General features: G+C 42.9%; 1 protein-coding gene across 7 annotated transcripts in view; it reads right to left on the bottom strand.

Annotated features, from left to right (window-relative positions):
* The window catches only part of DCLK2 (doublecortin like kinase 2), a 160,410-nt gene that overhangs the window by 128,294 nt on the left and 15,394 nt on the right, over nt 1-16,722 (bottom strand). For all 7 annotated transcript variants that reach the window (XR_016440775.1, XR_016440773.1, XR_016440774.1 and 4 more), the window contains exon 2: nt 11,933-12,267. Coding sequence is in view for 4 of the 7 variants with exons in the window: in XM_090036370.1 (XP_089892496.1) it covers nt 11,933-12,267 (335 nt within the window). In the remaining 3 variants the exon portion in view is untranslated. The remainder of the gene's footprint in view (nt 1-11,932; nt 12,268-16,722) is intronic.

The raw sequence follows: 16,722 nt of genomic DNA, 5'->3' as shown, positions 1-16,722 counted from the left end.
AAGGGATACAGTTAACCTTTACCACAGCTGCAATGTTGTCATCATAAATATTTATGTGCTCTTTGTAACTCTTAACAAAATAGTGAAAGAACAAGGTTCAGAACTTTTGGGAACTGCTCCTACTCTATCCTGTTCAAATCTCTGAAAATCCATTAAAGTATCTACTTACTGTAATAAGTGGTCATTTTAGCCAGAAGTTTAAATCACAATAAGGCAGTGAACAAAGTGGAAAATTTTCTGATGCAGGGTCATAGAATCACAGAAATTAGGATTGGAAGGGACCTCTGGAGGTCATGAAGTCCAGCCCCCAGCTCAAAGCAGGACCAGCCCCAACTAGATCATCCCAGCCAGAGCTTTGTCTGGCCAGGTCTTGAAAACCTCCAAAGATGGAGACTCCTCCACCTCTTTGGGTAACCTGTTCCAGTGTTTTACTACCCTCCTCCTAGTGATAAAAATTCTTCCTAATATCTAACCTAAACTTCCCTTGCTGCAATTTGAGACCATTGTTCCTTGTTCTGTCATCTGCCATCACTGAGAACAATCTTGTTCCATCCTCTTTCAAACCCACCTTCAGGTAGGGGTTGAAGGCTGCTATTAAATCCCTCCTCAGCCTTCTTGGAAGGCTGCTATTAAATCCCCTCTCAGTCTTCTTTTCTCCCATACACACACACACAGAGTCTTCTTTTCTCCAAACTAAATAAAATAAGCCCAGTTGCCTCATCCTCTCCTTATAAGTCATGTGCCCCAGCCCCCTCACTATTTCGTTGCTATCTGCTGGACTTACTCCAATTTGTTCACATCCTTTCTGGTGTGGTACCAGAGGACTGGAAGAGGGCCAGCATGGTGCCCATATTCAAAAAAGGGAGGAAGGGGGACCCACGAAACTATAGGCCAGTTAGTCTTACCTCAATCCTGGGCAAGCTTTTTGAGAGAATTATCCTGGCACATGTCCAAGAGGGGCCAGCGGAGGAGGTTATGCTTAGGGGCAACCAACACAGGTTCATTAGAGACAGGTCCTGTCAGACCAACCTGGTGGCCTTCTATGATCAGATCACAAAATCCTTAGATGCAGGGGTAGCAGTGGATGTAGTCTTTCTGGACTTTAGGAAGGCCTTCAACACTGTCTCTCACCCCATTCTCATTAAAAAACTGGGGGACTGTGGTGTTAACACCTACAGTCAAATGGGTCACCAACTGGCTGGAGGGCTGCACCCAGAGAGTGGTGATGCATGGGTCATTTTCGACCTGGAGGGATGTGGGCAGTGGGGTTCTACAGGGCTTGGTCCTCGGGCCCACACTGTTCAACATCTTCATCAGTGACTTGGACGAGGGGGTAAAAAAAAACAAAAAACCCACCCTGTTCAAATCTGCTGATGACATCAAGATGTGGGGGGATGTGAGCAAGCTAGAAGGGAGGAATAGGCTGCAATCGGACCTAGACAGGTTACAAGGGTGGGTGGATGAGAACAGGATGGGTTTCAACACTGACAAGTGCAAAGTGATGCACCTGGGGAGGAAGAACCAGCAGCATACCTAAAGCCTGGGGAACTTCCTTCTCGTCAGTACAGAGGCAGAAAAGGATCTTGGAGTCATCATTGATGCCAAGATGAACATGGGTCGGCAGTGTGGGGATGCAGTCAGGAAGGCCAGCCATACCTCGTCATGCATCAACAGATGCATCTCAAGCAGGTCCAAGGAGGTGATACTCCCCCTCTATGCGACACTGGTCAGGCCACAGCTGGACTCACTGTGTCCAGCTCTGGGCGCCGCACTTCAAGAGGGATGTGGACAACATGGAGAGGGTCCAGAGGAGGGGCCACTCGCATGACCAGGGGGCAGCAGAACAGGCCCTACAAGGAGAGGCTCAGGGACCTGAACCTGTTCAGCCTCCACAAGAGAAGGCTGAGGGGGGATCTAATGGCCTGTTATAAACTAGTCAGGGCGGATCAGCAGGGATTGGGGGAGTCCCTGTTCCTCTGAGCGCCGCCAGGAGTGACCAGAAACAACGGTCACAAGCTGGCAGAGGGTAGATTTAGGCTAGATATCAGGAGGCGCTACTTCACGGTCAGGGCGGCTAGGATCTGGAACCAACTTCCAAGGGAAGTGGTGCTGGCTCCTACCCTGGGGGTCTTTAAGAGGAGGTTAGACAAATACCTTGCTAGGGTCGTTTGACCCCAGTACTCTTTCCGGTCATGGCAAGGGGTCAGACTTGATGATCTGCTCAGGTCCCTTCCAACCCTACTAACTATGAAACTATAATGCTAGGTGCCCAGTTCAGATCCTAACTCAGTGTTGAGATGTATATCTGTGAAGTGGCAGATAAAGTATTGTTTTCACTGGAGAAGTTTCAATTTTCTGTGGCTTTTGCATACATAAAATGCCAATAAGCATGGAAGTTAGAAATGATGTTATTATAGTCATATCTAACAACTGCAATAAGTTGCCTAACAGCTATGTAACAGTGCCATTAAAATATACTAAAAATACAGAAGAGATGAGACATTCACAACAGCTGTAAACATTATCTTGTGCCTAGCTACTTAAAAAGTGTAATGCTGAAGAAAAAAATTAACTGGTTTTATTTTAAACTTATTTTTTCACTTCTCTACCATACCCAAAGGAGGCAATTATTTGTCAGAATTACACTTTAAGCTATAAAGGCAGAAAGTGATCAGGCACCAACATTTTTATAAAAAGAGCAAAATATCATCTTACATCAAATTCTGTAAAATTAAGTTAAAAATCTAGTTATTAAACTAGTTGTCAAGTAATCAATTCCTACTCAGATTGGAGAACGAATCCAATATTCTTTAGGGTAACCTTATGAAAAATGAAGCAGCAGGCCTTTGACATCAACTGTTCTGCTAACCTATTGCTTCTCTTTTCCATCTCTGGTTGCCAACAAGAACTACTACCCAGCATGGGTTATTTTACTATTTGTTTTGTGCCTTCTTAATACCTTGAAGTCAGGAAAAATATAAATACTGTTTTTAAGAAGTGGTTAATGTGCCATTAGAACAGAAATCCATACTCATGGGATAAGCAAATATAGACAAAATTACTGCATATTTCCCATGACAATGTTTGGTTACACCTAGAGAATCACTTAATTTCCATTTTAAGACAAAATACAGGACTCATACAAAGCTGGTCTGATAGAAAACTGAAAGGCTGGGAATGATGAAAAAGTTACTCACACTCCCCCTAAACCAATGCTGAGATAAAGGTCCATTGCCTAATGCTAATGGCATGTTGTCACAGTTCAATCTTTATGCTCTATTCATATTCTTAATACCTTTGTTAATGTTTTATGGAAATTTAGAAACATATTGTTCATGTTTAGTACTTAACATGAGGAGGAAGAGAGGAAAGACAAATGTATTCCAGCACAACATTTTTAAAATATTTTATAACGTATTACAAGTTAAATAATATGTGCTTTTTATACGGTGCATCTGGCAATTTTAGTTCTTTGTCATTTACAGAATACCAACTTTTGTACACCAAGCAGCATGAATTGACTGACTTTACTATTCCCAACCAGTACACAGATCTGGTACTGTTAACAGGACAAACTTCATATTCTAGAACAAGGGCAAAGGGTTAGCTTCCTTTAAAAAAAATACCATCTGCCTTCTCTTACTTCAGAGCAGGAAAGAAGAGAAAAGATTCAGCCAAGTAAAGAAAAAACTCACTCTAGTTGGGAGAATATATCTTGCAAATCTCTATGACAGAAGCAAATAAATCAGAACAGAAGTCTGCATCTCAAAACTATGGCCAAACTAGTCTTATTAGATTATGTTGCCTAACTAGAAATTCTCTCAGAATACTGGAGTCAGGAATAGGTTGCATGATTGCCCTCACCCTGTTCACCATCTACCTGACCAATGTTTCCTCTAAGGAGCAGCGGTCCGTGAGCATGCCGCCTCGGTCTGTTAGTGCGTTGTCTTGGTCCTTGAGCACGCTGCCTTGGTCCGGCATGGGACACTTGCCGAACAGGGCTGAGGGATAGGGGCCAGAGACCGGGGGCTGGGGCCGGAGGCTGGAGCTGGGGCTGGATGCCAGGGGCCAGGGCCTGGAGCCAGGGGCCAGAGGCCAAGGGTTGGGAGCTGGGGGACAGGGGCTGAGGCCAGGGGCTGGGAGCCAGGGGCTGGTGGCTGGAGCTGGTGGCTGTGGCCAGGAGCCGAGAGCCAGGGACTGGAGCTAGGAGCCGGGAGTCAGGGGCCAGAGGCCAGGGACTGGAGCTGGGAGCTGGGGTCCAGGGGCTGAAGCCAGAGGCTGGTGGCTGGAGGCTGGGGCTGGGGGCCGGAGCCAGGGACCAGGGGCTGGGAGCCGGGGGGCCAGCTGAGAGCTGGGGGCCAGGGGCTGGAGGTGGGGGTCAGGGGCTGGGGCCTGGGACCAGGAGCTGGAGCTGGAGCCTGGCATGGGCTCCGCTGGCTCTGGAGAAGCACTCTGCTCCCCCACATCAGGGCCAGGGAATGGATCATTTCCCCAGAGCCAGCGGAGCCTGAGCCAGCCGCCTGCCCCAGCCTCCATCCCTGCATTGCCTCACCTCGGGAAGGAGCTGCTGCCTGCCCCAAGTGAGGCTTTACTGGCTCCAGCACATGCCCCCAGAGGCTATGCCAGGGAGCAGAGCACTTCCCCGGAGCCAGCAGAGCCCACGCCAGGCTCTGGCTCCAGCCTCTCCTGGTGTGCAGCCTTGAAAAGGCTGTGCGTGGCTGCACTTTTAGTTGTGTGCAGCCGCGCATGCGGGTACCTTAGAGGGAACTTGTACCTGACCATCATTATCCACCTCATCCGAGATGATCTATCATCTGGTGTCAGTACCCAGTATCGACTGGACCAGAAGCCTTTCAATCTTGGGCGCTTCTGGGCAAAAATGAAATTCACCACCGAGAACATCCATGACCTTCAGTTTGTGGATGATTGCTGTGTGATGGCTCATTCTGCACAGGATGTGCAAGCCAGCTGAACATCCCTCACACTATTTACATAGTTGGGGAGCCTCTGGAGTACCTGGAGCACTTTCTGTATCTCAGCAGCCACCTCTCTCAATAGGCTACCATCAATGAAGAAGTTCAGCACCAGGTCAACTGTTCCAGTGCTGCCTTTTTCAAGATGCAACTATATGTCTTTGAAAACAGAGTTCTTCAGAAGTCGACGAAGGTCCTGGTTTATAAGACTGTCATGCTGACCACGCTCCTCTACTGCAGTGAAGCCTGGACCATCTACCAATGCCACATTAAGATCATCAACAGCTTTCAACAGTGGTGCCTGCGTCAAAACCTGGGGATCAAATGGGAGGATTGCTGGACCACGAAGCTGTGTCCACCAGCATCAAAGCCTTGCTCTTGAGAAATCAAATCTCAATGGATGGGCTGCTGCGTCCAGATGTTTGAGAACCGCCTCCCTTGCCAGATTCTTTTCTCCCAGCTCTCCACTGGCCAATGCTCAAAGGGCAACCAAAGGACACAGTACAAAGACATGCTCAAGGTCATTCTCAAGCATGGAAGCATCGACGCCGACGGCTGGGAGGAGTAAGCTGCTGACCATTTGGCGTGGCGCCACCTGGCCCACACCACTTGGAGGCCCAACAACTCGATACCAATGTGGAATGGTGGCAGCAGAGAAAGGAGAAGGAGACGGACCCAGCGCTGCGAATCCCACTCCCCCATGCAACAACAAGCCCCCATTGCCAAAGAACATGTACATCCTCAATCACCTGAGGACCCATCAAGCCTGATGGATGTAATTCTCAACTTTGAGGGACCATCGCTGCTGCCATCTCAAAACTGATTGAAGGGTGGGGGAGGAAAAAGACTACTGTACCAAATGTTATATTGTATTTATCAGAATCCGAGATTACTTCAAATTTAAGAAGACCCCCCCCAATAATTAATGGAAAATTATACATTTGTTGTAAGTTTCCATGTAAAAATTCTAATTATTGGAAGTCACTTAAAATGTACTTCCTCCACCACTCAGGCAAGGAAAGCAGGAGCAAGAAGGCAAGTGGTGAGGAAAGCAGTAGTGGGGCCTGACAGAGGGGAGGCAAACAACAGTGGGGAGGCAAACAGCTTGCCCTTTTCTCCCCCATGTCACCTGCTCCTCCACCATTCTGCATCCTGATGCCTGCCTCTCCAACTACCTGTCACCCCCACTACCTGCTTCTCAATCCAGCCATTGTCTCTAGCTGCTCCTACTGCAGGGTGAGCCCCGGAGCCACTTCTAACCCACACTACAGGAAGCAGCTGTACAGGGAGCCAGGAACAGTGGCAGCAGCATATAGGTCCCCCCTTCCAGAGTCTGCTGCTTCCCTGGCTACCCTCTGCCAACTCCTCTGCTGGCTGAGAGCAGGCACTGGAAGTAGAAACCTCTGCATGTCTGTCGCTGTTGCTGTCGCTGTCCCTGGTTGAGTTGGGCTTCACACGCAGCAATGTGGGGCAAGAGTAGTTATGGGCTACCCTCTTGTCTTCATCAACAGGGGACAGTGACATTTGTGCACAGGTTCTTCTTTTCAAAGCCTGCTCTCAGCCAACAGAGGAGGAGAATCAGGCAGAGAACAGGCACTGGAAGGAAGAACCTGTGTGCCACCACTACTATGGTGGCCCTGCACCAGGGTCAGCTGGGAACACCACCTCCCAGCTGGAGCATTCCCATACACAATTCTACAATGAGGCTTTGTTTTCTCCATGCTGAATGGGGAAAAATCCCTCGTTTTGTAATTGACCGAATACAGTAATTTAGGACCTAATATTGACTCTAATTATGCACAAATATCAAGAAAATCTTTGACCTGAATGCTTTTCTCTATTCATTACTATTGTCAAGTTGCTATAGCAAAGGATTGAGAGTCTGACCAAATAAAAGCCATAAAAGATTTTGGAGATATTCTATCCATTATGCTGCTCAAAATTAAAAGGGAAATTTCATCATAGATTGTTAGTTTCACGATCAGTTTTTCCATGCAGAGTGTAATATTTCAGCTGAAAAGCAAAATGTTTAATGAATTAAAAAGTAATTTCTAAACTTTTAAATGAAGATAAATGTTGTGAAGAGGGATAAATATTGTTTTGAAACTATCTAAATATCTTACATTAAAAAAGTCAACTACAATTCCATATTATTTATAGGAGACAGAATATAAAGAAACACACAAAAGCTACATTTTGCATTTACAAAAACGTAGCCATTTACAAAATAGCTTTTGAAAAAGAATTTGCCTTTCAAGCTTTGCCAGCAGTAGGACACTAACATAAAAGAAATGCCTTCCTAGCAGATTTAGAAGGCTAAGCAATTACCACATTAGGGAAAATGGGCTCAGAAATTTCCATCAATTGGCAACTGGCAGAAAAACATCTCTTCATCTGCCAAACTCTACAATGCCCTTGGTGCCAACTCCAATGTACACTTCACAAAGGCCAAAATAAATAAATAAATAAATAAAAAGAAGCAGCAATGGCAGATGCCAGAATCAGACAAACTTTAGACAAGGACTTCAGACAAGGCAAAAACATCTCTGCCCTCTAGAAAGGCAGAATCAGTACTAGCTAGCACAAAGGGACTCAACACTAGGCTTTAATTTTCCTGAACCTAAGGAACTCATAGTGTTACCTGTGCAGAGACTCCACTATGGTCTCAAGATATAAAGCTAGGCAGTAGGTGACTTTCCTCACTAGGAATCAAATACTTGTTGCGGAACTGGCAGAAACAGCAGTACACAATGAGGTGAAGGAACCAGCATCTTGTTGCAAGACTGCTAGCCTTTCTAACCTGACTCACTCCCAGTTATATCCTCACATGGGTGATAAGCAGGTCTAATAAGGAACCTCACAAAACAGTCAAATCTTATGATCTCAAGGCTGGCCTTGTACAACTGTACAACCAAGAAAAAAAAGTAGATTGTTTAACGAACAATCAATGGGGCAAAGTCTATTCAAATTCAGTTTCAATTCAAGTTCATCTCAGGATCCTAGCATAATGCACATTTAAACATGGAAAGAACTCAATATTACCAATGTGCTGTGCTGAAAGAGGCTAACATCTTCGTTTCAATTTGGAAAGTGAAAAATTAATAATATCTTGATTCCCTTTCCTTAAGAAAAAGAGAGGGTCTGCCAATCTCCATGTGCTTGCTTCCATGATTGAAACAAATCACGCAGTAAGGAAGAGAAGACAATAATTGATCTACCAATGGCTACAGAAAAAGAAGGAAGTAGCAAGTTAGCAGTGATAATCAATTTAGAAGTCTGTATTCCACCCAAGAATACTTGCAGCCTCCTCATCACTATTACTGAGGTCTTTGTCTCACCATGCCCTCATTCCAGTAGCAGGAGGAGGGGCTTCTAATGCCGGTATAAAGTCTCTCCATTGAATTTCAAAGACTTCCCAATGAACTGGGCTCCCTCCTCAATAAGCCTGTGATATCACTAATGTGATAATGTCACAGTCATCTACTGGAATTTTAGATTACTTATTCCAGGGAAAATGCCTGAAGGCCTGAAATAAATTGGCCATGCAATGTAAAAAAGAAGTAGTAATGGGTGGGGAAAATGATGTAGCAGGGAGAAGAGGGATTGGAAAGACAGTTTCAGTAAGAAGTTCTCATATTCCTCTGAACTATGTGCACGTTCTCTCTCTCAATACTAATTTTTTACTGTACTATCCTTTAGAAATGTGCAAAACAGGCAGTATTCAATTTGGAATTGGATTCGGCCCGACACAGGGGACAGTGATTCAGTTCACTGATTCGGATCACTGTCCCGATTTGATTCAGCCAAGTCTGAATTTGAAGATTTGGAGAATCAGCAATTTGGCCATAGAGACAGCTTTATATGTTTTTTCTATGTACTTTGAGATACTAGGCACAGCTCATGAACGCTGAGATGGTGGGGCAGATGGAACGTCCCATGGAAGCAGGCGGGAGACCCCCCCCTCGTGTGCCCCTGGCTCAGCAATTGGCCATGGGTGGATCTTGGGTGCTCTCCCAGACCCAGGAGGCACCAGTAGCCAAGCCTGGGGGTGGTCCCCCCCGGCACACTCCACAGTGGACCCAAGAAGTGGACCGAAGTACTTCTGGTCCACTTCTGGGTCCACCGCCGAGCACAATGGGACCCCCCCTCGCTCCTGTGGGATGCTTAATCTCAGCGTTCACGAGCTGCACTTGGTACCTTGAAGTATGTAGAAAAAGCATATAAAGCTGTGTCTGAGGTCAAATTGTTGAATCTCTCTGAATCGAATCAGAGGCTTCCAGTTCGATTTGGAGAGATTAACGGGTCTTCTGATTCAATTTGGATTCGGCGATTTGGCCACCGAATTGAGCCAAATCTCCTCCGAATCGAATTGGTGATCAACGTTTCACATAGCCCTACTATCCTTTAGGTGGAAGCAACCATTTACTGGAAACAGAAGCCACTTGTGTTAGTGAGGAAATGCACTTAAGCTCTTTCCTTCACTTTTTTCCTACTAATCTGTTTCTATCCGGGCCTGAAAAATGTCAAAGCCACTTCTGAGAGGATAAGGGATGGCAATCCATATACTGTTAAAATACAATAAATATCTTTTATTACAGATTAGATAATTAAGTGCGACTAAATTACAATTTTGGGCTTTAAAAAAAATAAATTGCTCTTGTAAGAAATATTCCTTTTGGTTAACAAATCCAATTAAAGCTCATAAGAATGACAAGCAAGAACATTATAGAACTGTTATAAATCAATCTTGCTGCTGTTGGCTTAGTCTAAATAAATTAATTTTTCAAATATTTTAACAGTAAAATTTGAAGCATTTCCACAGCATAAAAGAAATACAGGAATACATACACATAGCAAGAACAAGAGGCTTGCCAGATAGTTCCAGATTTCTCAAAATTTACAGCTTTTTCCATAGAAAACTGTGTCTATATATGGAATGCGTAACTACCAACATTTTTTTATACTTGTTAAGATTCTTCAAATTTAGAGAAATAAAGATTTACCAGTAGGATTGGCACAATTGTACCTTTTTGGACTGGACCATGTTGCTGGAATCTGTGTCCCTAAAGTGGAAGAGAGTCCCCCCCTTCCCCTCTGTGTTAAAGAAACATGTCCTCTCCCCTCCCGCTCCTCCATCCCCCATCTGCAGTGGCTCCTTTCTTCACTGTCCCAGGGGTAAGGGAGTTTTTGGAGCTGCTTCTGGCCCTTCCAAGCTGGGCTGTACAGGGACTGGCCTAAGGCAGCTGCAGCAGCATCCTCCTGTGCCTGCTCCTGAGGAGATCAGATGGTATGGGGAACCTACCTTCTCCCTACTTCTGCTGCCATTGTTTCCAGCTAATCCCAACCCCTGTTGAACCTGGGTGGAGTAAGCAAGAGCAGCTCTGAAGCTCCCCAAACCCATGGGACAGTTGGGAAAGCAGCAGGAAATGGAAGACGAGGGGACGGAACATATCTCTGAGCATGGAGGGGAAAGCAAGGGATGTGTACTTACTTTGGGAACTCAGGGTCCTGTTCCCAAAAGCTTCTATAGGTTCCTACCCAGAGGCTCCTGTAACTCATTTTCCTCCCACCAATGGGTTGGCAGGGAGAGCAGGAGGAGAGGGAGAATGGGGATACAGCCATCCCCACAACTCAGGTGGCTGCTCCCACACCCCTCTTTGCCAAATCCTGGATCCACTCCTGGCTGTTCTACATGTTTTTAGACAAAGTGTCTAGTGCTCTGTTATTAAGAATCTTTATATCCAATAATCAGGTTTTGTCTAGCTGTCCATCTGAGTTACTATGTGCTTTTAGAACACAATGTTGTCAGTTCCAAAGCACTGTCAAATAAGGTATACATGACAGCTGAGAAAAAGTGCTAGCCCATAACAGGCTGAGTCATGAAACTGGTAGAGGCCAGCAGCAAATATATTAGTGAATTTGTCTATTCCAACAGAAAAATTCTTCTAGAAACCTACATTTTGGGTATTTTTACAGAGTAAACAAGCTATCTTCTGCATCATTAATTCTGGCAGCATGAAATGTTTTTTTGTGTGAAACTTGGGAATGAAAGGAGGAAGCTACAAAGATGTAAAGATAGCATTCACTCACAATTTTATCTTTTCTTTTTATAGAGATTATTTCAAATCAAGCTCTCAACTCTAAAAACATTTTACCTACTATCTTCAGGATGATATAACTCAAAAAATATACAGTACACTGATAATTTTTAACCAAAATATAAGCAATGCAACAGTGATGTTTTTTAGGTGTCACAAATGCCAAATTATGATATGAAATTACAAATAAATGTGGCAAAACATCTAGACTTTCTGGAACAGTTAATTGTATATTATATACATCTATACACACAAATATATAAGTATCTATTGCATTTCATTTATGGGTTTTTAAAAAAGGAAGTACTGGAACCTACCAGAGCAACCACAGTGCAGTCACCTGACAGAGGATCTCACATAAGCCCAATGGTAAAATATCTATCTATCTAGATATATCTAGATATAGCTATATAGTAATAAAATGATGGAATATTTGGAAATTTTTCCCTGTATTTCAGGTGTTGACCCCTTCTCCACATACCACTGACACATCCCTGCAAGCAATTGCATTTTGGGGGCTGCCATATATTCCACTGCTTCCAAATGATTCGTCCTGCTTAGATGCATTATGAAGAGAGGTACTTTAAAAGATACCCAAGTGTTTGTTTAGCACCAGAGCATGATTGCTAATTAAAAATATCAACTGTTCTACTTTTCTTCAAAATGCAGTCTGAACATCTTCCGTAACTATAATATGGGCTATATTTAAAAACTAACAACTTTTTTAAATTAGCTTTTAGATACAACTTGAAATACAGAAATAACTTTATTAACAAAACTTAAAATTATGACAGCATATAAAAAAAATGAAGAATCCTAATTTCATAATTATTGACTATCCAAAATGATTTGTTTTCTTACCTGCTTCCCATCCAGTGTGCAAAGTCTCTTCACAACACCTGAATCTAACTTAATGGCTTCTGTGATGTCAGTCAAGACTTGTTCAAAGGAATGTGCAGTCTTCTTATTCAGCAGAATTCTCACAGCTTTCCGTGGCTTCACTCCACTCCGAATAACAGTTACCAGCTTGGGTTTAATGAAATCTTTACTCTCTTTCACTTCACTTTTTGTAGATGTCAAAGACGTCAAGGATCGACTGGACCCAGTTCTTATATTCACACACCAGTTTGGATTGACATTCTTGGTATAATCAACTTTGCGATATGGCTCATTGGATGCACATACATAGCTTTCACCTAAAAAAAAAGAGACATTATTATGATTCATAGTTTGTTTCTTTGTCCATTTTGGATGCTGCTGAATGCTAATTCTTCAGATATACATTTCCAAACTGACAGTTTCTTTTCTGAAGCATGAGTATCTACTGGATTTCATCTACGTGTCTTTGAAAAGGAAGTACTGGAACCTACCAGAGCTTCCAATCCAAGACATAAGGCAAAATCACCTGATAGAAAGGCTCACATAAAAAAGCAATAAAAATGGAAAAACTGGAAATAATTATTTCAGGTGTTGACCCCTTCTCCACATACTGGTGAAAGATCCCTGTAAGCAATTAGATTTGTGGGGCTCACAAAAGATGGTTATTTAAAGCCTTTTTCCACTTCATGGAACATATTCAATAACAGTATGCCTATACTGCCACTGCAGTTACCCCAAGGTGCCCACAAATAAAGAGGCCCTATCCACTTGTTCTTGCACACACTGTTTATTAGTACACATGAAATTGTTTTTTGGTGCATGCCTGTTTATGGCATGCACCTAAGAATGGCAATGGGTATGCTCAAAACTGCTCTAGTGGTGAGCACACCTTTTTCACTGTGAAACACATACAGAGGGAACATATAGATTTGACTTTTTTCCTGGCAGTAGTCTAAGGATTGCTGTGTAGGCAGGTATAGATACATCTTCCCCATGCATGCTTAGGGAAACAGACTAGATCATTATGGTATTCTAATAAAAGACTCAATTATAGAAATAAATACAGATCCCTAAAAAAAAGTATAAGCATTTCCAAAAACCTGTACTTCAATATGTGATGACTTGCTATGTGAGCAGGCAACACCCCAAAACAAGCTATCTGAAATATTTTTATTGTTTAAAGTGCAAAACAGTTTTAAACCCCCCTCATCTCTAAGATCACAGCCCAGACTATGGTTAAGAAGAATTTTATGACAGTCACTTGTTAAAACGTTGATATCACAGTTCTTTTACTCTTTAAAAGTACAAATGCAACTTCCAGATTTTCAATCCATTTTTTTCATGGAAGCCCCAACACACACAATCTACAGCAGAATTTAGGTAGACACTGTAGACACCCACATACACATACTAAACAAGTAGCAGCACCATGTGGCTGACATTTTTGGGGGGTCACTTTATATAACTACCTAAACAGCACAACAGAGAAATGGAAAATGCTGCCAGAAATAAAGAGTTTTGAAGTAGCTGCAACCGTGCTACAGACTGAATCATGATGACTCACTGAAGTTAGATTATGATATTTGTGAAAGAAGCTGTTTTTCGGGGAATGATACAGAAGTTTATGAATATTCTGTGCTGAAATCTAGATTCCAGTTTTGGTCCCAATGGCCTGTTTCTAAACTTGAAATGAAAATGCAAGTTATAATTATACTGGCATATATTTAATTTAGTCTTATTAATAAATGATGACTGATAAATATGTTAAATGTGATGTACATAGAAAATCTAAGTGCAAATAAAATAAAATATGCAATGTGGAACAATTATTATAAAAATAATAATTTAGGTTCTCTATGGTTAACCATTTTTTTCTATGGAAACTAACTCGTTATTTGTCATACAGTAACTATGATTCTTTGAGAGGCTGTCAGAAGTTCAACCCCCATAAAGGTGAACATCTCACGTGCAAGCAGAATTTTTTTTGACTACTGGTGTCAGATTCTCTGTGATCAAATGGTTGGACTTTTTCTTCCACTGGGTATCCATCCACCAAGAAAGACAACAAGCCTAAAAGGCCTGGTGTTATTACGGAAATAAAAATGTATAAATATAGGACATAAATGTGTGGATTAGTCATCCTGAAACCAGCATCATTTTTAGGGAGGAACTGAGAACACTGACCTCTTCCTCAAGTTCACCGAGTTGTACCACAAGCAAACTCTCACAGACATTAGACCAAAATAATTAAGGACCACAAGGAAGTGACATCATAAGGCCTGGAGTCTTCAAAGCATCAATCTTCTACTCTCCCAGTATTGAGTTTCACTTTGGAAAGACTGGCAAGGCAATGGGTCGGTTTGGATGGAATTCTAAAAATCACTGGAGAGATTAATTTGGTCTCTAGTAATAAAACTAACCTATCTTTTGGAAGGATATGGAAGACAATACAGTGTTAAGAAGCTGGAGTTTTCTTACCTCTTTACTGAGGTAATAGCCATGAGAAAATGTTGGTTGTAGGGTGATAAACTGGGCACTCTGACCATAGTTCAACTGGGGCCCCCATGACTGGATATCAAATAAGAAGAAGAATGTTAGAAGGGTTCAATAGGGTTTGATATTGGAAGGTGCAAGAAGACAGTATAAAATGGTGAACCTTAAACGGGACTAAAGTTTGAACTCCTCGTGTTTCCTCTGCAGACCAAGACTCTGCTAAATCAGTATTATTCCAAGCTACTGACACTGCCATATGAGAAGGTCCTGGCTTCTGGCTGTTACTTCTTCCCTAATGGGGTAAGAGCTGTTTACACAATGAATACTGAATGCAAATGCATAAATACCAGCGCTAGCGGGACTTGCTGTGTTCCTGTGTATCAGCCAGTCTTTCAGGTATACATATATACATTCCCTACTTACATACATGCACTAACATGACCACTGGATATTTGGTGAACATTCTTGATGCCATGAAAATTCCATAGGGCAAATTTCTGCAAGGAAATAATGATAAGGCCCTACTATAAACCTTTGATACTGCCTATGCACCATGTGGGTGGCCATAGGTAAGTGTACATCCTGCAAGAAAAGGATTAATCTGTAAATTAGCTTACAGGAAGCTACAGAAAAACCTAAAAACAAAAACAAAAACACCCCAAACTAATCCCCCCCCCAAAAAAAAGAAAACCCCAAAGCCTTCCTCCTTTGTAGGTAAACTGTCTTTCATCTACAACATGTTTTTGTTTGATCTCAATATTTTCTCTAGGCCAACTAAGGAGCCCAGCCTACAGCAAGTAGAGGACATTTTTATAAGCTCTTTTTGCTGTCAATGTTGTAATGACTGACAATTGGCACAAGGTTTTATCTGATAGTAGACCCTCTTAAAATAGGGAAAGTGATTCTGGCTAGACCAGAAGCTAACATAATGTTGAACAGCTTGTGGGAATTCTCTGAGAAAAGTTCCAGTCTTGGCAGTCTGCACAAGGAACTCCTCAAACATTTGAAAGTCATTTGCTACCAGTACTAGTGTCAAAGACACCACTTTGACACTAGATGAGGCTAGATGAACACCTTGCCGTGATCGTTTGACCCCAGTACTCTTTTCTGCCATGGCAGGGAGGTCGGACTTGATGATCTGCTAAGGTCCCTTCCGACCCTACCAACTATGAAACTATGAAACTTCATCCACCGACAAAGAAAAAAGAAATATTTGGGTGATGAGACTGGACACTGGATCCAATTCCACTTGTTATTTTGGCATTGGAAATCTGTCCTTGATGCTACTGTGTAGGGAAGCCTCAGGCTCTCCCTCAAGAAGAAAATGGTTTCTCAGTGCCTGTAACAGTGAACCTCAGTGCCTTCAACAGAGCCAGAGTGGTATGCTTAATGATGAACAATGGCTTGAGGGTTGCTGTCAAGGCTAAAGCTGGTCATGACATGCCAGAAGTTGTTGGAACTTTTAGATCTCCACTATTAATTGCAAACAGTGGAAAAGTTTCCTTCCTCAGTCATGAGGACATCATGTCTCAGTCTTCAAAAAAAGACTTCTAGGACTAGCTCTAAATTCTAAGACCCCTTTTTATACTAGAGGCTTGGCACAGTTTATGGACTAGATTCTGCTCAAGCCTCTTGCTGAAAGGCTGATCCAGATGCTGATAGGGGCATCATCAGCACCACACCAGGTGCCAATAGAATCTGCTAGGTACATTGCACTCTGCAATTTCCCTCCATTCCTTGACACTACGAAGGAGACTTTGCTGTGCCTATCTTTATGGGATGACACCAGGTTCCTTCCTGAACTGCTTCAACTGCTCATATTCAAGCAGAAGCTGGCTTTGGTACTCGTGCTAATGTTAATTGTCAATAATTGGAATTTCTTCTCTAGTGATCTTCAACATTACCTTTCTATTCAATTCAATACTAGATTATCCTGGCTTGTCTATTAACATTTTTCTGGAACTTATTTCTGGCAAGATATTTATGAACTATTCCAAAATAGGGTATTTCAATTTCATCTCCAATGACTTTTTGTTGCAGTGCACTGTTGGTGCCTGCCACTTTAAGGGCTGAGCCAAACAGCCAGCAGGTGCCTGATTGTGGCAACCATTTTGAGACACTGGCTGCCTATATAAACAGAGCAGTTGGCTACTAGCAGCCAGGTAGGAAACATTTTTTGATTGAGCTGCTGTATGAGACCATCTACAGGTAGGAACAGGAGGCTTTTAGTCCTAAGCATGACTTAAAACTGTATGCTGCTGGGAGTGGATGGCCTGGTG

This window comes from Crocodylus siamensis, chromosome 2 (genome assembly GCF_052110815.1).
Source record: "Crocodylus siamensis isolate JL-2025a chromosome 2, ASM5211081v1, whole genome shotgun sequence".
NCBI lineage: Eukaryota > Metazoa > Chordata > Crocodylia > Crocodylidae > Crocodylus > Crocodylus siamensis.
The sequence above is the reverse complement of the archived record's forward strand: the minus strand, read 5'-3'. Positions and strand labels throughout refer to the sequence as shown.